The sequence below is a fragment of the Myotis daubentonii genome, chromosome 14 (assembly GCF_963259705.1).
Source record: "Myotis daubentonii chromosome 14, mMyoDau2.1, whole genome shotgun sequence".
NCBI lineage: Eukaryota > Metazoa > Chordata > Mammalia > Chiroptera > Vespertilionidae > Myotis > Myotis daubentonii.
The window spans coordinates 52,020,507-52,042,126 of NC_081853.1; the positions used below are offsets into that span (position 1 = coordinate 52,020,507).

The 21,620-nt window shown below is 60.1% G+C and overlaps 1 protein-coding gene across 4 annotated transcripts; it reads left to right on the forward strand.

The window, feature by feature from the left end:
* The first annotated feature begins 459 nt into the window (after nt 1–459).
* ACVR2B (activin A receptor type 2B) lies at nt 460–21,398 on the forward strand. 4 transcript variants are annotated; one of them, XM_059664421.1, is made up of 11 exons: nt 462–883; nt 14,298–14,505; nt 14,872–14,981; nt 15,136–15,287; nt 15,366–15,509; nt 16,011–16,154; nt 16,507–16,655; nt 18,076–18,190; nt 18,969–19,107; nt 19,208–19,338; nt 20,608–21,396. In XM_059664421.1, exons 1-11 carry the CDS (start codon nt 832–834, stop codon nt 20,800–20,802), a joined length of 1,539 nt encoding a protein of 512 aa, XP_059520404.1. In that variant the 5' UTR covers nt 462–831; the 3' UTR covers nt 20,803–21,396. The 4 variants fall into 4 exon arrangements, with proteins under 4 accessions (XP_059520400.1, XP_059520404.1, XP_059520403.1 ...); XM_059664420.1 differs by lacking the exon at nt 462–883 and adding an exon at nt 4,456–4,838 and having other exon boundaries at nt 15,160–15,287; nt 20,608–21,398; XM_059664419.1 differs by lacking the exon at nt 462–883 and adding an exon at nt 4,458–4,838 and having other exon boundaries at nt 20,608–21,398.
* The last annotated feature ends 222 nt before the right edge of the window (nt 21,399–21,620 follow it).

Below are 21,620 nucleotides of genomic sequence, written 5' to 3' on the forward strand. Positions count from 1 at the left end.
TTCAGGGGGGTAACCAGGCCCGGAGGGGAAGCCAGGCCAGAGTTCGAGGCTTCCCCCCCCCATTCCGGGTCCCCGGGCAGCGGGCGCTCGGGAGCCTGGGCTCCAGCGCGCGGAGCAAGAATTCCACGTGCGGCGGCCACGAGGTCCCGTGGCTCCGGGGTCAAGCGGTCCAGGGTCCCACCGCGTCACCCCTGCACGCGCGCCCCGCCCGGCGCTCAGGTCCGGGGGTTCCCGCGCCTCCCCCGGGAGCCGCGGGCTGGGGGCGGGGCCTCTTTGTTGTTGTTTCTCTGGGCCCCGCCCCCAAGGGGGGCGCGGACCACGCGGCCGGAGGACCCGCCTCCCCTCCCCCTCCCCGCCCAGCTCGCCGCCTCTTTGTATCCAACATCCGGGTTTCCCCGCTGGCTGGTCTCCGCGGCCGCGGCTCAGGAGCCATTTTGGACGCGGTTCAGCTCCCCTCCCCCCGCCCCTCCCCCCGTCCATGGCCCCTCCGGACTCGGCCCCTGCGCCCGGGGCCCGGGCCCAGCCCCGCCACGCCATGCCCGAGCCCCGCGCCCCCCGGCCCGCGCCCCGCCGCCGTCCCCCGGCCCCCGCGTCGCCCCGGAGTCCGGGCCGCAGCCTGTGCCGCCCGCAGCGGCCCTGAGCCCGGCCCCGCCGCCCGGCTCTCGGAGCCCTCACGCTGCCCGGGACGAAGGCGTAGGAAGCGCGCGGGGAACGAGCCCACAGGAGGGAGCGGGAAGGAGAGCGCGGCCGCCGCCGGGCCCCGTGCGCCCTGGGAGCGCCGCGCGGCCCTGCCCGTGGGCTCCGGGTGTCCGCGGGGCGGCGCCGCGGAACATGACGGCGCCCTGGGCGGCCCTCGCCCTCCTCTGGGGATCGCTGTGCGCGGGTAAGAGCGGGCGCGGCGTGGGGGGCGCGGGGAGGGCGCGCGGGGCCGGCGCGCGGTGTTTACCCACAAAGGGCGGGCCGCGGCCTCCTCCGCGCCACCTGCACCAGCTCGCACCTCCCCGGGCGGAGACTCGGGGCGCGCGCCCCGCTAGCTGATGTTGGGGGGACCGTGTTATCTGTGCGGCGGTTCGCGCAGGCGACCCCACGGTGGGGGCCGGGTCCCGGAGTCCCAGGGTCGGGGTTCGGGCGACGCGGGCGCAGGGAACTCCGGGAGAGGAAAACCAGAGTGTGGGAAGGGCGCCAAGCGGGGCGGGCAGATCTGATCCGGGGGTGGCGGGGTTGTGGGTGCAGCAGCGGCTGTGGGAAGGGCTACGCGACCCTCGCAGCCACCAGGCGTAGCGAAGGGGTTGCTGTGCGCAGCTCGGAGTCCTCTGCACCCCATCCCACCAGAGTCTCGGGTTCCGCGCCTGGCGGGCCTCTGGCACCGGCTCCCACCTGCGCGAGGTGCAGCCACCCCCGCGGGACCGCTCTGTTGTGGGCGCCGGGGAGGGGAGGGGAGGTGGGGCGCGAAGGAAAACCAACAGGTCTCCGTTCCTTCTGGCCTCGAGGAAGCACGTGGCGGGGGTGGATGGCCCGCGCGGCTAGTTTGACTTGCGCGCGCGTGGTTGAGAGTGTGCAGGTTCTGTTGGGGAAGCGATTTGTCCCTTACGGCCCGAGCACCGGGTTCCCTCCTTTAGCGCTGCTGGGGCCCGCCCGAGCGGGGTGTGCGCGCAGGGACCGGCCCCGCGCTCGGGTTTGCTCAGGGTCGCTCCGGAAAGCTGGAGGAGCCGTGCACTGAAGCTCCAGGGGGAAGCTCGGGCCGTCCGGCGGCTGATGGGCCGCTGTCGGGGCGCCGGGCCCCGCGCGCCTTTGTTCCCAGCCCCCATTACGCATGCAGCGCGGGCCCCTCGCCGCCGAGGTGGCCGCAGCGCGGAGTCTGGGAAACCCGCGGAGGGCGGGGCCGGTTGTGCAGGGGCGGGGCTGGGAACCCCGCGGGGCTGCGGGGGTGGGGATACGGGATCCCCATCCCGCCCGCCCTCCCTCTGTCAGTCTCTTGGCGATGTTGCTTGACATAGCTGTCTACTTCAAAGCAAGCAAGTTCTCTTTGCGGAGCTCGGTGCTTCGTAGCCTGGGTGTAGACCAGAGGATAGAGACCTCATTGGTACCCGGGCACTCTTTTTTAAAAAAATATATTTTATTGATTTTTTTTACAGAGAGGAAGGGAGAGGGATAGAGAGTTAGAAACATTGATGAGAGAGAAACATCGATCAGCTGCCTCCTGCACACCTCCCAGTGGGGATGTGCCCGCAACCAAGGTATATGCCCTTGACCGGAATCGAACCTGGGACCTTTCAGTCCGCAGGCCAACACTCTATCCACTGAGCCAAACTGGTGAGGGCCAGGGCCCTCTTGAAGGGAGTCTCATGGCTCTTTTGGAGCAGTTTCCTGTGTGGTAGAAGCAAAGTGTTGTTGTTAAACTTGTCCTCCTCTCTGCCCCTGATCCCTTTTAAGTGCTGCTCTGAGATGCTTTTTCCCAAGAAAAAGAAGGTTTTGGCCTGTAGAGGGGAGGGTGGCAGCCAGCCGACGCAATAGGCACGCACAGCTCACCTGTCTGGCTCTAGAACCTTCCTGGACATCCCTGGGATCTGTCTCCTAAATTGTCTCAGGGTGGTCTCACCGGTCCTCACCCTCCTCACAGGTGAGGCAGGGCAGGGTGGGTCCTGCCCTCCCCCACCCAACACTGTATTTCCCTCCTCTTCCCTCTGGGTCTCCCACCTGGCGTGGGCAGCGCCCTGCAAGGTGGGGCAGCTGGAGTTAGACGGAAAAACAACCACCTGTGTTCCTGCCCTGGGAGGAAGGTGGGGGTCACACCTACCTGTCCTGTCCGCCCTCTGGTGGCCACTGTCCTGACCTTTGAGGACTGTGGGGAGAGCTGCCCCAAGCCCAGGGGAACGCCACAGGAACTCCCGGCATCTGTCTCTGTCCGTACTGTACGTGGGCCAGACCAGGGCCCGTGGGACCAGGTGGAGAGTGTTCTGAGTGGAATGTCAGGAGCCGCTGGCTGGGAAGGGAATCTGACTCCTGTCTGTGCTGTCAGGAAGTGCAGGCCTCGACTGCCCTAGTCTGCCCTCAGGTCGGCCACTCTCTGACCCAAACATGTCCGTTTCCTGGGGAGAGAAGTGTGTGTGTGTGTGTGTGTGTGTGTGTGTGTGTGTGTGTGAAGTGATGCTCGGGCCCAGGGTATTGTATTGGTAGCTGTCAAGAGCACAGACCACAGAGCCACAGGCCTTGAGCGCCCTCCACAGGGAAGGGTGTCCTCTGGGAGGAGGGGGCACCCTTCTCAGCTATTAGAGTGCCCAGGCCCTACATCTGCGTGCAAACAAGACCTGGAACTCCCTGGTCTCTGGTGTAATACCTTTGGGGTCTTTCTGGGCATGGAGATCCCCAGTTAGCACTGGACTGCCCCTGGCATCTCACCTAAGGAATTCCTTTTCAGGGACTCCCATGAAGAGGGCCCGTGCTACACCGTGGTCCTTTGTATCATGCGCTCCTCTGGGAATCTGATGGAGGAGGTGTAGACCCTTTCCCCAGGAAAATACAAATGTGTATGTAGGTGCGTACACATGCACCGAAACATACATGCAACTCGCTGTTTTGCACCGATGCCGGGAAACTTGGGCTCCCTGGGTTGAACTCTGTGAAGTCCTGGCTGCCCTGCACATACCCACTGTACCAGTCCTGAGGGGCAACGTGTTGTCCTTGGGGGATACTGGGCACGTCCCCACCTTGCTGCTTCGACTTACCCTGTTCTGGCCACTGGATCTCTGCTTTTTGTTCAGACTCTGCCCAATGATCAGATTCCAGCCCCGGCCTCCCCCTTCCTCCCCCCCCCCCCCTCCTCCTCCTCCTCCTCTTCCGGGAAGTCCTCCCCTGAGTGCCAATACATTTAGCTCCCTGCCTGGGAGCTCAGGGTAGTGCAAGTGGGAACCATGGGACCTCAGATGGGAGTTAGGATCCACTTGCAGTTTCTGGCCTGTTACCATAGCCTGGGACCTGTCGGTCTGGGGAATACCTACGCCAATGGCACTGGATAGACAGCCCTCAGGCAGGGTCCTGGCTGGGTGGGCCTCATTCTAGAACAGGGCTTCTCAGCCTTGACACTGTTGACATTTGAAGCTGATGACTCTTTGGTGTGTATGGGGAAGGGGTGCTCACTTGTGCATTGTAGGATGTTTAGCAGCACCCTGGCCTCTACCAGTAACTGCTAGTAGCACTTCTAATCGTGGCAACTGAAACCGTCTGCAGGCATGGCCAAAAGCCTGGGCGGAGGGGGTGCAAAGCCACCTCAGGCTGAGAACCGCTGATCTAGAATGTCCTCATGCTTTTAAAGAGACAGTTTTGGGAGATGGGGTTCATGGCTGATGCCTCCCCCAGCTTTACCCCATCCGATTCAGGCTAGGAGATTCGTGCCTCCTTGCTAAACCTGCTCAGCGGGGGAGAGTTTGGTTGGAGATGTGGTTCTGGAGTCCCGCTGGCCACCAAAGAGAATCCTGGCGTCCTTGAGTTTTCCCACAAGTGGTTCAGGTTTCAGGGAGGCGGTGGTTGTGGGTGGCCGGGCAGCCTGCCCGCCCGCACCGGCCCACCCGCCTCTGACGGTCGCCTTGAGGTTTGCACTCTTGCCTCTCCCTCCCACACGCACAGAATGTCAGGCAGGGCCTGTCGCTGGGGCCTGGGAGCCGCAGGAGCAGAGGCGGTGCGCGTGGGCCCAGAGGAGCGCCGGGGGCTGTAGCCTGCCGCTGGCATGCCCTTTCCCCCGAGTGGGCCAGCTGCCTGGCGCCCCGATGAGCCGCAGCGGCTGTGGGCCTGGAGCTCCGAGCCTGGGGACGCCAGGGCCGGGGGTCAGCCTCTCCCTAAAGGTATGGGTACAGGTCTCTACCCTGGCCTCAGGGAGTTGGAGGGCAGGGCCAGGCTTCCTCCTCTGGACCTGGGAGGTGTGGATAGAGCTGCCTTGACAGGTGCCAACACTGGAGGCCCTGACCCTAGGGGTTGGGGGCGCCTGCTGGTTGGGCTTGGCAGCCCCTGTGTGCTTTCCACTCCTCCCGCTCTGCTCCTGGCTCTGCTCGGAAGGGCTTTCTGGGGGCTCTGCTGTGATCTCAGCGAGACACAGGTCGCTGCGCTGGGAGCTGCTCAGGGACTGGGACTGGGATCCGTGGGTGGAGGAAGCAGCGTCAGTTGCCAGGTGCTCCGCATCCCTGGGGTGGGAAGGGGTGGACTTCCTAGTTCCATCTCTTTTGCGGTGTTTCCAAAGGAACCTGGTTGCCTTCTCAGAATTTTTTATCTTCTATTTCTTCCCTCTCACTCTCATCACCAATTCTTTGTTCCAGAATAGACACCCCTCTGCCCCGCGCGCGCGTCTCCCCCCCCCCCCCCCCCCCCCCCCCCCCCGTATAGGGCCTCCTTTTTGGTTTGTCTTTGTCTACCAGGCTCACGGGGCATCCCAGCCTGTGTGGTGCTCCTGGTGGTGCCACTTCCGGGGTGGGGGGTGGGGGTGGGGGTGGGAGAGAGGAGATGCTCCTGCCTTCTGAGTCTTTGCTTTTTAAGTTTCTCAGTGATGTCTTCGTTTGAGACAATGGTGGGTGCTTGAAATCAACTGATGATTCAGGCTGGTACTGTTGGGGGTCATCCATGCCTCTCCCTGAACCAAGATCAATATGCTTCTCACCTTGAGCCACTTGCTTTGCCCCGGTTTTTGCAGCCTTGCTCTGCACCTGTAAGTGCCTTTTCCAGACTCTCTCAGGGGCAGGCAGCCCGACCCGACCCGGTGTTTTCATTCATGCGCACGTGATCGCTGGGAGCTGGTGCTGGTGTGTGTCCCTCCTCCCAAGGGCCCTTCTCTAGGGGCCTGGCTTGCCGCACAGTGGGTCTTCTCTCAGGCCAGTTTCTGGGCCGGAGATGAGATGTTTGGTGAGGTGAGCTCCTGCTCTTGTTTGCATACGTTCCTCTGCCCACTATTTCGGTTCTACTCTGACAACCAAGGAGGCTAAAATTAGTTCTGGGGAAGGAAAAGGAAGGCTGGTTGGAAACCCAAGCCCTTGGCTGGGGGATGCAGGAGGCTGCTTCCCGGGTTTTGTGGCCGAGCATTGCAGGAGATGTGATCAGACCAGCTGTTGTCTGTCCGTCTCAGGAATGGGAGGGGCCCTGTTTGCCTCCTAGACCCGAACCAATGAAAGCAGGAGGCTGACTGGGAAGCTGACTCCGGAGCGTTGATGCTGGGGTGATTTTTCCTTCTGGCTTGTATGGTGGTGCGGTTGTTTTCAGGTATGAGGGCAGTGCCTTTACCTGTCCAAGTGTCATTGACAGCCCTCTTCCTCTGCCCCCGCCCACTGGTTCAGAGCACGCAGGAGTTCTCAGAGCCCTGGACTGGTAGCCCGGGCGGAGAAACCCTTACTTTATGTGCTTTTTGGGAATTTTCTTCTCACCAAGTTTTGACGTTCTCATCACAAACCAGGCAGACTGCTAACTGCTGGCTTCTTCGGGGTGTGAGTTAGAGGGGAGCCCTGTGGCCCAGGTCTCATAAGGAGGCCCAGCTTCTCTGTGCCCCGAAGATGTAGGGCATCAGGCTCCATCTGCTCCCGGCTTAGAGAATAGAGCAGCAGGGAAGTTAGATGAATTGTTTTGATTTCACACCTGGTGTGGGTCCTCCTCTGAACCCTCCACCTGAGAGTGGGTCCTGGAGCGTCACTTGGGGGTGGGGGGGGGGGGAGAAGGAAGCCAGAGCAATGCAGTCCTATCTTCCCTACAGTGAAAAGTGCACCCCGACCTCTCGCCCACACCTCTCCTGGTTAGCTACCCTGGGGCGTCACTTCGAGGAGTAGAGGTCACTTGGGCCATAACTTCTCTTCCCATTGTAAGTTTTGTTAATTTTTGTTTTCCAAATAATAGACTTACATTTAATGGCAAGAATTTAGTTGTTACAGCTAAAACTAGGTTCTCCCAGCTAAGTCTCCCTCCAGAAGCGAGCCATCTCAGGTTGTACATTCTTCTAGACATCTCACTTGTGCACCTAGAGCTGCACATGTACTTAGAGAAACAGAGAGGGTTGTTCTTTAACGTAACATGCTATTGCCTTTTTAAAACATCTACTTGAACTGTAAAATACATATATACGTGTAATTGTCATAGGCGACAGCTTTGTGCATTTTTCACAAACGGAACACATCCATGTAGTGAGTATCCAGGTCAAGAATCAGAAATTTACCACCCCCCCCCCCAAAGCCCGCTGCCTGCATTCCACTCTCCATCCCTCACCCCTAAGGGTAACTACTATTCTAACAGCATAAGTTAGTTTTACCTGTTTGGTTCTTTGTATGCGTGGAATCGTGCAGAATGCACTGTTTTGTGTTCATCTTTTGCGTATCATGTTTGTGACTTCCATCTGTGTTGTTGCACATCATGGCTTTTTAAACTCAGAGATACGTTTTGGCAATCGTTCTAACACATACGGACCTACCTCGCTCTTTCTAAGACTTTGTATGAAATTTCAAAGTTTGGCCGTATAGACTCCATTTTATCTTGTCTCTCACTGATGGACTTTCTGATTGTGTACAATTTATGCAGGTTGTTTCTCGAGGGTAGAGGACAAGAGGAAGAATTTCTGGGTGGTAGGACATGCATATTTAAAATCTTCATAAGTGCTGAGAAATGGCTCTGTGGTGTCTTTCCCCTGAGGCTACCCAGGTGGTGGCAGTGGGGTGAGGTGGCCGGTGACCCTCTGCAGTCAGTGACCTGTGGGCACCCTCCCCTGCAGAAACTAGATCACAGAGGTAGGAAATACCCACTCTGTGAAGGGTGCCCGGACAGGGCGTGTTCCCTTCCACTGGCTAGTGTCTGCGGAGAGCCAGGGGGGCTGGTCCCTGTGTCTGAGTCTCCTGGTGGCCGTGCTGACGGAGCCTGGGGAACGAGGGGATGGGAGGTGGGGGGCAGTGGACTAGCAGGATCTGGGTCTGCTTGTGTGTGTCTGTGTGTGCTCACTCGCTGGGCTCCGTGCTGCTTCCACCCGCCAGAGAGACGGAGCCGCTTGCTAAAGGTTGCTGAGGAGTTGTGGGTCATAGGGCATTAGTGGTGACCCCGGTGAAGATCCGGCGTTCACAGGTGGTGATCACCGTGGAAGGGGGTGTGGGAGAAGCCTGTAGGAGAATCAGTTTAGTCTCGTGAGAAGTTGCTCATGAAAGAAGGGGCCCTGGCAAGCCTTCATTTCCTGGCGGAGAGTGTCTGTCTTGTTCCCTTGCACAGCCTTCTGCCTCGGCTTGACGGAAGAAGTAGGGAAGACGATTTGCGATGACTTGCTCTTCAAAGCGCTTGCTTTCCCAGCCTCCTCCTTCAGCATGGTGTCTGCCGCTTCACGAGTTGTACTGCGATTCCGGTGTGAGCCCACTGGTCAGGCCCCGCTTGTGGGTGTGGGTGACACCGGATGTGAGGTACTGTTTCTAGGCAGTCAGCTTTCCCACGCTGTCCAGGTGGTGTGCGCTGTCTGTGTGTCAGTCTGCTAGGACGGCCGAAACAGAACCTTTATTTTCTCACAGTCCTGGAGGCTGGACGCCCAAAACCAAGGCGCTGGCAGGGTTGGTTTCCGATGAGGCCTTTCTCCTTGGCGTGCAGGTAGCGGCCGTCTTGCCTTCTCACATGGCCTTTTCTCTGTCTACATACACGCCTGGTGCCCCTTCCGCTTATAAGGGCACCAGTTCTGTTGTATTACAGCCCCACCCTTGTGACCTCATTTGACTTAGTTGATTCCTTAAAGGCCTATCTCCCAGTATGTTACATTGGAGGTTTGGGATTTAACCTACGAGTTTTGAGGGGGCAGGGGTGTACATAAAAGTCTGAAATAGTAAAGTTGGTTGAAAGTGAATTCTGTTTTCTTCTTGAGTTGCAGTTTGGAATGGGAATTGCATTTTTCATGACTCTGCCCTGAGGTCTGTGTTCTTAACACTTTCCATGGGCAGTCTTATCTGTACTGGTGATCTCTGTCCGTGTGCGTAGATCTCTCTCTCTGGGTATAATGCGATCCTGAAGATATGTCTAAAGCTGGGTAAAGGCAAACATGGAGACTTCCTCTCTGACAGTCAGAGACAGCTTTCTGAAGGCATCTGGAAAAGCTGGTCAGATTCAGGAGACGTCTCTGGTTGAAAGCATTGCAGAGCTAAGAAGCTGGCCAAGACCTCGCAGGCCAGGGTCTGTGGGAAGAGAGGTCCGGGGTGGTGTCCTTGGCGTTTGAGTCTGTATTCAGTCCTTCCTGTGGGCAACTGAGAGGCCGAGAATTGCATTTGATAGCCTTGTGGGGCTAAGAAGACAGGAATTAGAGTTACAAACAGAGAGTGGGTATAGTGCTCACTATACCTTCTTCTGGGTTCACACTGCAAAGACATAGGGGTGAGGGGGAGCCAAAAGAAGACAAACTCTGAAGTTAGATTAAGATGTTTTAGAATTTAGGTGCCCTTAGCTGCTTTCCAGAAGCACATGTAGCATCATTCAAGGAATATAACATCATTCTAGGCTTCAGATTATTTCCACAAACAATTTTGCACATATAATGACTAGCTGGTCATCCTATATAACAGGGGTCCTCAAACTACGGCCCGCGGGCCACATGCAAATACAAATATTGTCTTTGTTCCCGTTTTGTTTTTTTACTTCAAAATAAGATATGTGCAGTGTGCATAGGAATTTGTTCATAGTTTTTTTTTTTAAACTATAGTCCGGCCCTTCAACAGTCTTAGGGACAGTGAACTGGCCCCCTGTTTAAAAAGTTTGAGGACCCCTGCTATATAATAAAACCCTAATATGCAAATTGACCAAATGGCGGATGACTGGTTGCTATGACATGCACTGACCACCAGGGGGCAGACGCTCAATGCAGGAGCTGCCCCCTGGTGGTCAGTGTGCTCCCACAGGGGGAGCGCCGCTCAGCCAGAAGCCGAGCTCACAGCTGGTGTTTGCAGCCCAGTGGTGGGAGCCACTCCTGCCTCGGCTGCAGGCGGGTGGTAAGGAGCGAGGGGTCCCAGACTGCAAGAGGGATGTCTGACTGCTGGCTTAGGGCCCTAGGGATCGGGCCTAAGCCGGCAGGTAAACATCCCCGAGCGGTCCCAGACTGTGAGAGGGTGCAGGCCAGGCTGAGGGACTCCCCAACCCCCAGTGCACAAATGTGCACCGGGCCTCTAGTTTTAAATAAATAGTCAGCAGGCACTTTGCGGTTGAAGCAGACCTGGATGAGCTCCCAGTGGAGTAACATGCACATCTTTACTCGGGTCGTGGGGAAGATGGTGGTGATGCCACTGTGTGGATTGAAGTAGTAGAGTCATGAACACAGGCCCTGGGTGGCTCCTCCGGGCACCAGCAAACTGCAGGGCTGCCTTCCGACGGGGCAGGGCAGGGAGCCTAAGGCAGGAGCCCCTGGGAAGGCAGCCTGGCCGCTGTCTGTCGGGGGTCGGCTGCCTGTCCTGTCTGGGCAGACCTGGAGCTGGATAGTGAGGAGACCATGGGCCGCCTGAGTCCTTTTTGGCCACCTCTCAGGCATGGTGGCTTCTGGGGGGGTGCACCTTGGCTGATGGATGTGGTGCTGGGTCCATCCTTTCTCACCTGCATGGGTGGGGCTGGAACCCTGCTCTCTGGGGGGCCTCTAGGAGCCAAGGGTAGAGTTCAGCGGCCCATGGACGGCTGGGGTCCACAGTTCCTCGGGGAGGCGTCAGCTGGCTGGACACACCCCAAGCCTGGAGCTCATAGAACCCCAGGGGGCACATGACCACTTCAGCCTCAAACCTTCCCACCAAGGCTCTGTCTTGATCGCCGCTCCCTTCTCCATCTGTCCTTCATTCTTCCCTGTCCCCAGTGCCCTTTGAGTCCTTCACAGCGGGATCCTGGTAGGATTTCTCCCGTTTCTCCCCTGCGCATAGCGGGTGCAGCCAAGGCCTCCTGGACTGGGGACACAGACCTCCCAGCGCTTTTCCTCGCCTGTCAGAGCTGGCCCGCTGAGGTCTTGCTCCCCTGCAGGCTGTTCAGAGTGGGATCTGCGTGTGTTCTGGTGGTTTGTTTGCTTGTGTTTTTTGGAGGTGCTGTGTGTCCGGGAGTGGTGTGTCCCCGCCTGCCTGGACTAGGGCTTGGTGAGCGTGTAGGCCCCTGGGAACATAGGGACTACCTGTTGGGGACAGTGCCACTTGTATACCTGGTTCCTTTGGAGGCCAGCGGTTGGGTTGGCTGTAGCTCAGGGATACAGTGAGCCCCTTCCTCGCCCGGGTGCGTGGGGAGCATGTGCCTCCCGTCTGGGCCGGCAAATATCAGGGGGCACCACAGGCGCCCCAGTCCCGGGAGCACAGCTTCCTCTCCTGCAGGATGGGTGGGTGAGCTGGAGGTTGGGAGCCTCCTGTGCATGGGTGCCCTGGCTCCGCGAGTGGGGGCTGTGCCTATTAAAAGCAGAGGCGGCCTTGTGGTTGGAGTGTTGCCAGAGGCTATAAATAGCTGAGTGTGTGCAGAAGCAGAGCTTGCCAGGGTGGAGGGAGGCAGGGGGAGGCCCCTGGGTCTCCAGCTGGCAGCAGAGCCTGGGCGTGGTGTGGGCGGGGCCTGGGTCTGCCATCAGGTCCCCCTTGGGCTCTGAATGCCAAGCTCTTGCAGGCGTGGGTGTGCACACTTCCCGCTTGGTGGGCTGGGGGCCCTGGGGGGCTCATGTTGTGAGGGGTTTTCCTGGGCAGCAGGGGCGGGTATGGCTCTAATATGCCAGCTAACACGCCCGTGCCGGGCACTGTCCTGACCACTCTGCAAGTGCACGAACTCATCTCTTGGAGCCGAGCTTGAAGTATGTGCCACTAGCACTCCCTTTTCACGAGCAGGAGCTGGGTGGCTTGGTAACTTGCCCAGGGCCATACTGCTCAGAAGCATCAGAGCCAGGATTTGACCGAAGACTCACAGCTCATGGTTGCATTTTTTGGCCACGTGTAGGAGGGTCTGGTCAGAGGGGGGTTTGGTGGCATCCCACATCTGTGTGTCCTCCCCTGGGGCTTGAGATTTGGAGTTCCCAGCCCTGTGCGCTTGGGTCCTGCCCACGGTAGTGGCCAGTGGGGGTCCCCGCCAGATCCGGGGCCTGGGAGAGGGGCTGGGCCACTCGCGGTATCTGTGGGCCTCCCTTGTTCTGGCTCCTAGCCTTGCACAGGGGGCTTGTCACTTGTTGTCAGAGTGGAGATGGAAACTCCTCAGAGGACTCGAGAGTTTGGGCAGCAGGCCACCCCTTCTGTCGTCCCCTCCCTTGGAAACCCTGCCCTAGCCAGGAACTAACTATGTCTTTCTGTCCGTTCCTTGGTCCTTCAATCCGTCCATCCCTCGTGTCCAGAACTGGTCCTAGCACTCAAGACAGCCAAGGCTTCTGCCTACATCAACTTTGCAGTCTCGCCGGGGAAGCCTGACATTTAAAAAGCAGTTGTCGAGCACATTCTAATATCCTACTTCTTCTACGAGCCTTCATGATGTGACTTCCTCCTGGGGATTAGCTTTGGTGACATCACTTTTGATCTCTTTGAATGTCTGAAATACTCCTTTAACAACAGCAGTCCCGGGTGATGAGCTGGATTTTGGAGGAAGCATGAAGGCCTGTGGCAGCAGCGTTGACCTGGTCTCCAGGGAGAGGGACGAGCTGAAATGTAAAGGGGAGAGTGGGGAGCATGTTGCAGCCAGAGGTGGTCGCTTGCGCTAACTCAGCCCAGGAGCCCAGCATGGTCAAGGCCTGGTCATGTGGTGGCTGCTGTGAGGGGCAGGTGGGCAGTGCCCAGCGTCCCTGTCTCCTCACGAGCCTCAGTCCCTGGGGACCCCTACGGAATTGCTGCTGGGAGGGCAGTGGCCCCCAGGCTGGGGGAGGAGGCCCCGTGCCCTCTGGACTGGGGGGGGGGGCTTTGCATAGCCCGGCCCCCAGATGCTGTAACTGGTGGGTAAGGGTCTGTGTGCATCGTGGGAGCCAACCTGGGTCCTGGTCCTGGTGTGCTCCCTCAGCCTGTGGTCCTCCGCCCACCCTGCTCCCTCAGGTTCTCCCCTCGGACCTCAGGTCCCTCCGGCTGGATGCAGGGCCTGGCTGGGGGGGCACCAGTGTGCACCCTGCAGAACCGCTTTGTGGGCCCTGTGGACCAGGCTGGGTCCCGGCTGCCTGGGGGTCAGGAACCCACTCTTCTTCTTTCTTGTGTCTGAGTCTAGGCCCCATGGATTCGGGGAGTTGGTGCCCCCCCACCCCCCGGGGTTAGGGTGAGGTCTTCTGTTGCTGTTCCAGCCAGCCTTTCAGTCGGAGTAATGATGAGGCAGGGGGTGCCATGGACCGCTCCTCCCGCCTTCCTGGGGCGGTAGGGGAGTCTAGCAGGGGTGGTGACAGGTCACCAGCTGGCAGTAGGGAGGTGGAGAGGCTAGGAGGGAGCTTGGTGCCGGTGTTAGGCAGTGAGGTTATAAGGGCTGAGGTTTAAGGGTACCTCTTAAAGAGACGATGGCAGGGTGCTCCCAACCAGAGGCCTGGGAGCATTTCAGCCTAGGCATTGGGGGGGCGGGTTGGGGGTTAGACCTGGGAGCCAGCCTCCTTTGGCCTCTCCTCCTCCTTCCTGTCACAGGGCTGTGGGGGGTAGGGCAGTGGGGCAGATCTGGGGGCTGGGACTGGGGTTGTTTGGAGGGGATGGGTGAGAAGGTTGGATTTGGTGAGTTCCAGGCCGCGTTTGAAGGAGCAATTGAGGATCAAAGTTTCAGCCTGGATGGCACTTGAGCAGGGGGCGCAGGAGCGGGTGGGCAGGGGGCTGTAGGGGATACACCAGCAGTGTCTCCCTGGGGGACCGTGGCGAGCGTGGCTTGAGGCAGAGACAGCAGCAGCCGGGGCTGAGGTCTATAACAGGGTCAGCTGAGACAGGGGTGATTGAAAACGTGGGTTTGCCCCAGTTCCAGTTGGATAGGTCTGGGCTGAACCCCCAAACCCCGCCCGCACACGCAGTGCTGCTGATGTGCATGAGGCTTTGAGGGCCCCTCGAGTCATTGCTGCTGTAGGGGAGCAGCCCCCACCCAGGAGCCTCAGACGGCGGCGGAGCCCCCTTTGTTGCATCTGGCCGTCAGTCTGCGTGTCTGTTTCTCCGAGCTGTGTTGTTAGGTGTGTGGCCACCTCCCTCTTGATTGGGCCAGGGGGCAGTTGCAGGAGGGAATGGGATGGTGGAGGCGGGGGCTGGCTGGCACATTAAACTAATCGGTGTCGAATGGGTGGGTGGCGTGGGGCTTGGCACCCACCCCCAGCCTCCCTCAGGGTGGCCTGGGTCCAGGACAGGGAGCCGAGGCGGGGGGAGTGCTCAGCAGGTCTCCCTCGGGGTGCCACGCAGGTTCCGGGCGCAGCGAGGCCGAGACGCGGGAGTGCATCTACTACAACGCCAACTGGGAGCTGGAGCGCACCAACCAGAGCGGCCTGGAGCGCTGCGAGGGCGAGCAGGACAAGCGGCTGCACTGCTACGCCTCCTGGCGCAACAGCTCGGGCACCATCGAGCTCGTCAAGAAGGGCTGCTGGCTGGACGATTTCAACTGCTACGACAGGTACCCTGCAGCTCCCCTCCCCGGCCACCCCCTCTCAGCTCCGCCGGAGCCGCCTGCCAGCACCCTGCCCGCTGACCGCACGGGTCTCAGGGTGTCTGAGACCGCGCCTGGCATTTAGGGCCGGGTGGGAGTTGGGGGGGAAGGACAGGGGCTCCGAAGAGCTGGGACACGCGGGGTGCTACAGGGTCCCCGCCCCAAGGAGCTCTGAGTGACTGTCCACCCTGTTGCCCCTCCCAGACTTTCAGTCCCACTTGCTGGGAGGTGGGTGTACACTGTCCCCCTGGGGTTCCCTGTGAGGCTCTCTGTCGGTGGGGCGGGGTTTGGCTGGGCCTCTGCTGAGGGGTGTGTGGGAAACTGTGCCCCCAGGCAGGAGTGTGTGGCCACCGAGGAGAACCCCCAGGTGTACTTCTGCTGCTGTGAAGGCAACTTCTGCAACGAGCGCTTCACCCACCTGCCCGAGGCGGGGGGCCCGGAAGGTGAGGGCCGAGGGAGAAGCAGGCTCGGGCCGCTCCTTGGCCCGGGAGGAGCCCTTGGCTCCGGAGTTGGGTGGGGCGTGGCCGCAGGCCTCTCTGGCCCTAGAGGTGCGGGGGTGGGCGGGCTGTGTGACGCAGGGCTCCGTGTGTCCCCCAGTCACGTACGAGCCACCCCCGACAGCCCCCACCCTGCTCACGGTGCTGGCCTACTCACTGCTGCCCATCGGGGGCCTCTCCCTCATCGTCCTGCTGGCCTTCTGGATGTACCGGCACCGCAAAGCCCCCTACGGCCACGTGGACATCCACGAGGTGAGGCGTGGGCTCGGGGCAGGGCAGGGTCGAGGTGGCGAGGCCGGGACCGACGCTTTAAGCCCTGATCTCCCCCAGGACCCTGGACCTCCACCCCCCTCCCCTCTGGTGGGCCTCAAGCCACTGCAGCTGCTGGAGATCAAGGCTCGGGGGCGCTTTGGCTGTGTGTGGAAGGCACAGCTCATGAACGACTTCGTGGCTGTCAAGATCTTCCCACTCCAGGTGAGCGTTGGAGGGGCTCCAGGCCGTCCGGCTGTGCTGTGGCCTGAGCTCTCCTGTCCGCGGCAGAGCAGGCCCCTTGTCGGTGGGGCGAGAGAGACGCGGGCCCCCTTGGGCGCGGCGACATTCACCGTGCGGCTGGGTAGGGCTCTGCAGAGCCACTCTGGTTTTCAGGGCTTTGTTTGGACATCAGGTTCTGCTTAGAGCTCCTGGACGCCAGGCTCCCCAAGCAGCGTCCTGAGACCCTTAGCAAAGCCGGGCCCAGCCGTGTCTCCCGTGTGGGGTGATACGGGGCCACCCGCTCCCCTCTCTGGACCTCAGTGCGCCCGCTTGTGAATCCGGCGCTGAGCCTTCGTGACCTCAGGGATCACGCCTGGCCTCTGCTCCCGGGCCCGGCTCGGTGCGGCTCTCTGCCTGCCCCCCTTCCAGGTGCTGAGGCTGGGGGCGTGGGGAACGGGGCGAGGGCGGTGGCCGCAGGGGGGCTCAGCTGTGTCCCTGCCTCAGGACAAGCAGTCGTGGCAGAGCGAGCGGGAGATCTTCAGCACGCCCGGCATGAAGCATGAGAACCTGCTGCAGTTCATCGCGGCCGAGAAGCGCGGCTCCAACCTGGAGGTGGAGCTGTGGCTCATCACAGCCTTCCACGACAAGGTGAGCCGCCCGCGGCCTGCGGAGGTGGACACCCAGGCTGGGTGAGCTCGACCGCGGCCCCGCCCCTGCCGGCCTTCCACAGGGAGGGACCCTGCCCTAGGTACGCACACGAGTGCCTACAATAAGAAGCCCTAACTCTGGGATACATTCTTACGACTGAGAGTAGTGGCTTCATAACTAAAACCTCTGACCACGCCCCCCCCCCCCCCCACTGGCCTCATATATCTTCTGCATCAACTCCAGCCTCCCAGGAGGCGACCCCAGCCGTCAGTCCCCTGAGACGGCCTCCCAGGCTGGGCTGGTCCTGCCCTGTCCCCAGCACCTGTCCCCACGTTCTGTGTGTCTCATCTAGGGCTCCCTCACGGATTACCTCAAGGGGAACATCATCACGTGGAACGAACTGTGTCACGTGGCAGAGACCATGTCCAGAGGCCTGTCGTACCTGCACGAGGACGTGCCCTGGTGCCGTGGAGAGGGCCACAAGCCGTCTATTGCCCACAGGTACCTGGGTTAGCAGTGGACCCCCCTGGGCTCGGCCTGGGGCTGCAGAGAAGGTTGGAGGGCGAGAACAGGGCCTGGGGTGGGAGGGGGCGTTGTGTGTGTCCTCACCTTCACGCCTGGCCACTCTGTGGTGTGTCAGAAGTGACTGGGCACAAAGACCAGGGCCCACCTGCTGCCGCTGCTGCTGCTGCTGCTGCTGCCTGCCGGCCACCCCTGTTCCGGGCCTGGCCTGGCCTCCAAGCCGGTTTCCCGGTGCCCTCCAGTGGCCACATGAGGAAATGCCCACTCCACTATGGAGAGTTGGCTCAGAAGTTGTGTTTTTGGTTCCAGTCTGTACTGTGAAAACACTTCTGTGTATGTGGCTTATGTCTATTGATGTTTGCTGTATTAAAGCACCCACATCCCACCAGCTGTCAGAGTGATGACATCACATGTACGTAGTCTCTGGGAAACTACTCTTGAGAGAATGAGCTTAAGAAAGCCAAATAATAGATGGCTGTGAGCATAGTTTTGTCCTTGCAGATCCCCCGAAACAGTCTCAGGGACTGAGACTTACAAACACTTAGGAGTACCCGCCCGTTTTACCCTCTGTGCTGCCGGGAGGTGGCTTTTCTCCGCCCCGGCTCACAGAGGAGGGAGCAGCAGTACAGAGAAGCCAAGTAGCTTAGCCGTATCTAGTTTGGTGCGGTTCTGTGTCTATGAGGGAGGGGAATGCGAGGGCCCCTAATGGTACTAACAGTGATGTCATAAAAGGTTGACTGTATGAAATCGCCATTTTTGTAGGTCAAAAACGGTTGAATGTCGACTCTTCCATATGGTTCACCCTAACAGTAGTGCCTAGTTAGTGTGCCAGGGGCGTCCCCGAGCATGTGTGCTCACTACCCCTCAGTGTAGTCCTCACACCAAGGCTGAGACAGGCACTGGGGAGACTGAGGACCAGAAGTTGCTGCTCGTGCCAGGTGGGCTGAGCGTGCACACCAGCACCCTGCTCCAGGCAAGCTCAGCTTCTGTGCTCACTCACATCCTAGACACTGTAGACCCTTCTCAGGAAACACGAATCCAGGCCAGGGTGCCGCCCTCAACTCCCTGCGAATGCAGGCCTGACCTCTGACACGGGACTGGGATGGAGTTGGCCCGGCCACTGAGGGCAGTGTCGTTCTGACAGCTCCAGGGGAAGTGCAGTTAGGGATGCTCGTGCCAGCGTTGGGGGGGGATGTCCTAAAACCGCCCGCCTGCAGCTTCGTGGACCCCCGCCCTGGTGCTGACCCTGCTCCCAGCCAGGGGGGCGGCCTGCTCCGGGGTCTCTGGTGGCTGTAGGGCAGGGCACCAGATCCGGAGCCTTGAGAGCCAGGATGGGAGCCCAGGAACAGGTAGGCTGGACCGGGTGCTCATCTTCATCTCAGCCCACTTGTCTCCCCAGGGACTTTAAAAGCAAGAATGTCCTGCTGAAGAGCGACCTCACGGCCGTGCTGGCTGACTTCGGCCTGGCTGTTCGGTTTGAGCCGGGGAAACCTCCCGGGGACACCCATGGGCAGGTAACGGACTCGGGGTGTGAGAGGGGGTGGTATTGCCCTTGTGGTGCTCAGCTGGCAAGGCGCAGGAGCCAGGGTGGCTGTGTGAGCCCAGAGCGCCCCCGGACCCGTGAGAACAGGGCTCATGCACCGCCAGGGAGAGCATGGCCTGGGCGGCGGCCGAGGGAGCCGGGCCCGGCAGCTGAGACGTGCCGAGGATTCCTGTTGGGGGTTTTGGCCGCTTGTCCTTGTCGCCTCAGTTTTACTCTCACTTTTTCTTTTTAGTTATAATTATTAAGCAAGATAACACAGAAATAAATATACTAAAAACCCCAACCCAACAACCTAGAACAAATAGTAGAAAATTAAATCATTCTAAAACAGTCCCTGTTTGTTTATTTATACACACACACACTTTGGTTCTAGAGAAATCAGGTGCTTTTTATCCCCCCTGTTAATACTTTTAAGTATTGTCCTCCCCCTTTTGTTTTTGGTGTTAATCTCAGTGAAACACACATCTGTGTGGCCGCGTGGTGTTGACGGGGTCGAGGCGGCAGTTCCAGGTTAGCTTACTGCCGTCTCGGGTGTGTGACATGTTAAGCGATCACTGCGGAACAGGTTACCCCGGGACCTTTCGTGACCCTCTCGGGAATGTGGTGCTCCGTGCCTGGCCGTCACTGTCGGCGCCTGCTCTGAATTCTGCCGCCGTGGCCCATCCCGTGCACAAGGGATGTAGCTCCCTGTCCGGTTGTGAGCGCATCGAGCGTGGCTGGTGACTGTTGACCCTCCCCGTCCTGTGTAGGTGGGCACGCGGCGGTACATGGCCCCCGAGGTGCTCGAGGGGGCCATCAACTTCCAGCGAGACGCCTTTCTGCGCATCGACATGTATGCCATGGGGCTGGTGCTGTGGGAGCTCGTCTCCCGCTGCAAGGCCGCCGACGGTGAGTGCGCCGGGCCCAGCATCCTGTGGGTGGGTGGGTAGGTGGGTGGGTGGGGAGCAGCGGGGCTGGGGTGACCCGCCTGGCTCGTTCTCACCCCCAGGACCGGTGGACGAGTACATGCTGCCCTTTGAGGAAGAGATCGGCCAGCACCCCTCGCTGGAGGAGCTGCAGGAGGTGGTTGTGCACAAGAAGATGCGGCCCGCCATTAAGGATCACTGGCTGAAGCATCCGGTGAGGGCCTGGGTGGCAGGAACCCGAGATCAGAGGGGCACGGGGCAGAGAGAGAGGATGCCTCAGGCAGCAGGACAGCCCCCCTCTTCCGCCAGGCCAGAGGCCACTCAGCGCCTTTCCTCTCCCGCCAGGGGAGCGTTAGGTTCCGTGCTCTGCAGGGAGGCGGCTCTGGTTTGCTGGGGCAGAACCCAGGTTGCCCCGGGTGGGTCAGCTGTGCCGTGGAGCCTGCTGGCCCTGAGCCTGCCCAGCTGGGTTTGAGTCCTGGATTTGCCCATGAGTGGCTGGGCGACTTCGGGCCAATGGCTTTATTTCTCTGAGCCTCTGTCTCCTCAGGGTAGTAATAGATTTAATGAGTTATCATTAGAAATCTCTTGGCAGGACACCTGCATTGTATAAGCATTGAGTATGGGTTTGCTCTGGTTAAATATTCTCTGTTTTCTGCCATCATCATTTTCTGGGCATGGGCTGAGCTGCGTGGCATCTGGGCTCCTCCACTCTGGGCACAAAGACTCCAGCTGTGTCAACCATCTCCTCTCTTGGCCGGATACTTGCCTTCAGCTCCTTTGAGCCCCATCCCCCTAACCACTCCAGGGTTAATTCAGAAAAAGGACAGGCTTGGGATCACTGGGGCTAGCACTCTACCACCCACACCATCCGGGGTCAAGCTGCCGAGGCCACGTTCAGCTGCCACGCTGCTCCCTGGGGAAGGGGGAGGCCGGGCCGGAGCCCGCCTCTGCCTCAGACTTTCTCAGTCTCCCCAGGCGGAGGTGCTGGGGCAGCCAGTCCCGGTCCTTGGCGAGGAGTCCAAGGTCCAGAGAGCTCCCGATGTGGGCATTCTGCCCACAGTCTGCCTTTCCCAGCTCCGCCCAGTTGGGTCCCGCATAGGGTGTCCTGCCACCACGGCCTCAAACTCTGGGGAGCGGCCCCAGGGGCTGCGGGGCGTGGGGTGGGACAGTGCCCTCTGGTCTCCACTGTGACCACCGCTTTTGGGGCCCTTGCATGACTTGTGCTTCCCGTAAGATTTTGTCTGAACGTCAGTGTGTCTGCCCCAGGAGGGTCCTGGTTCCCCCGCTTCCTCCATTGAGGTTCGGGGACCTTCCGGTGCGGGAGGCCGTGGGCTCAGGATGGCGCCTCCTGCTGATGGGCAGCGTCTGGGGTTGGGATGCCCGTGGGCTCTGCCTGACCCTGGGCAGCGTCACCGAGCTGGCTGTCCCCCAGGCGTGTCCTCCCGCGGGGCGCTGACAGAGCTGTTCCCCCCCCGTGGTGCAGGGCCTGGCCCAGCTGTGTGTGACCATCGAGGAGTGCTGGGACCACGACGCGGAGGCTCGCCTGTCTGCGGGCTGCGTGGAGGAGCGGGTGTCCCTGATCCGGCGGTCGGTCAATGGCACTACCTCGGACTGTCTGGTCTCCCTGGTGACCTCCGTCACCAACGTGGACTTGCCCCCGAAGGAGTCGAGCCTCTAAGCCCAGGACGCAAGAGGCTCTCCAGACTCGACGGATCTGAAGAGGAAAGGAAAGAAAAGAAGTGTTTTGTTCCGGAAGTCCCACGCCACCAACAAACACATAAAATGCAGCTGCTATTTTACCTTGACTTTTTATTATAATTATTATAATTATTATTATTAATGTTATTTTTGGGATCGGATCAGTTCTACCAGCACATTGCTCTACTGTATCGCCAACAGCGGCCGCGCCGGCCGCGCCGAGGTGCTGAGCCGTAAGTGCGGAGCCGGCGCCGAGCCCGGAGCCTCGGCCACCCCCTGTCCCCGGGGTTCGTTTCTCCCGCCTTCTCTGTGTTCGTCGTCTCAGCACCTGTGACACCAAGACACTCATCTCCTGGGAGTCAGTCTTAGGAAACTTAATGCTGCAAACTCTTCGGAGAGGAACCTTTGAAGACTGTTACATCAGAACATACCTTCCTCCAGAGGAGTCACCCCTCCCTCCCTCCCTCCCTCCCTTTTAGTGTGTTTTTTCTCCTTTTTAGACAGCGAGTTTGAGAAACAGCAGATGTGTCTTTCACGGATTAACGGGTGTCGTCCTGCCCGAGGCCAAGCTGGGAGGAGGAGGAGGAGGAGGAGGAGGAGGGTGGGCGAGTTGGAGGGGGCAGTGCGGTGAGGGAGGGTCTGGAACAAGCTACACTGGACACGGCACATCCGGAGCAGCACCCTCTGCCGTGAGGCTACTTCTCAGGTAACCAGGAGTGAGGGCAAGGGCCGCGCGGGGGCCGGGCGTGACCGGCCAGGGCGGGGTTGGGGAAAGTCCGGCGGCGGGCCCTGGCCGGG

Excerpts from the sequence above, each read along its gene's own strand:
- ACVR2B (XM_059664417.1), top strand. The coding sequence starts at position 832 with ATGACGGCGCCCTGGGCGGCCCTCGCCCTCCTCTGGGGATCGCTGTGC. Across the intron at positions 14,506-14,871 it reads GATTTCAACTGCTACGACAG|GCAGGAGTGTGTGGCCACCG; the intron begins GTACCCTGCAGC and ends CTGTGCCCCCAG. Across the intron at positions 16,656-18,075 it reads AAGCCGTCTATTGCCCACAG|GGACTTTAAAAGCAAGAATG; the intron begins GTACCTGGGTTA and ends TTGTCTCCCCAG.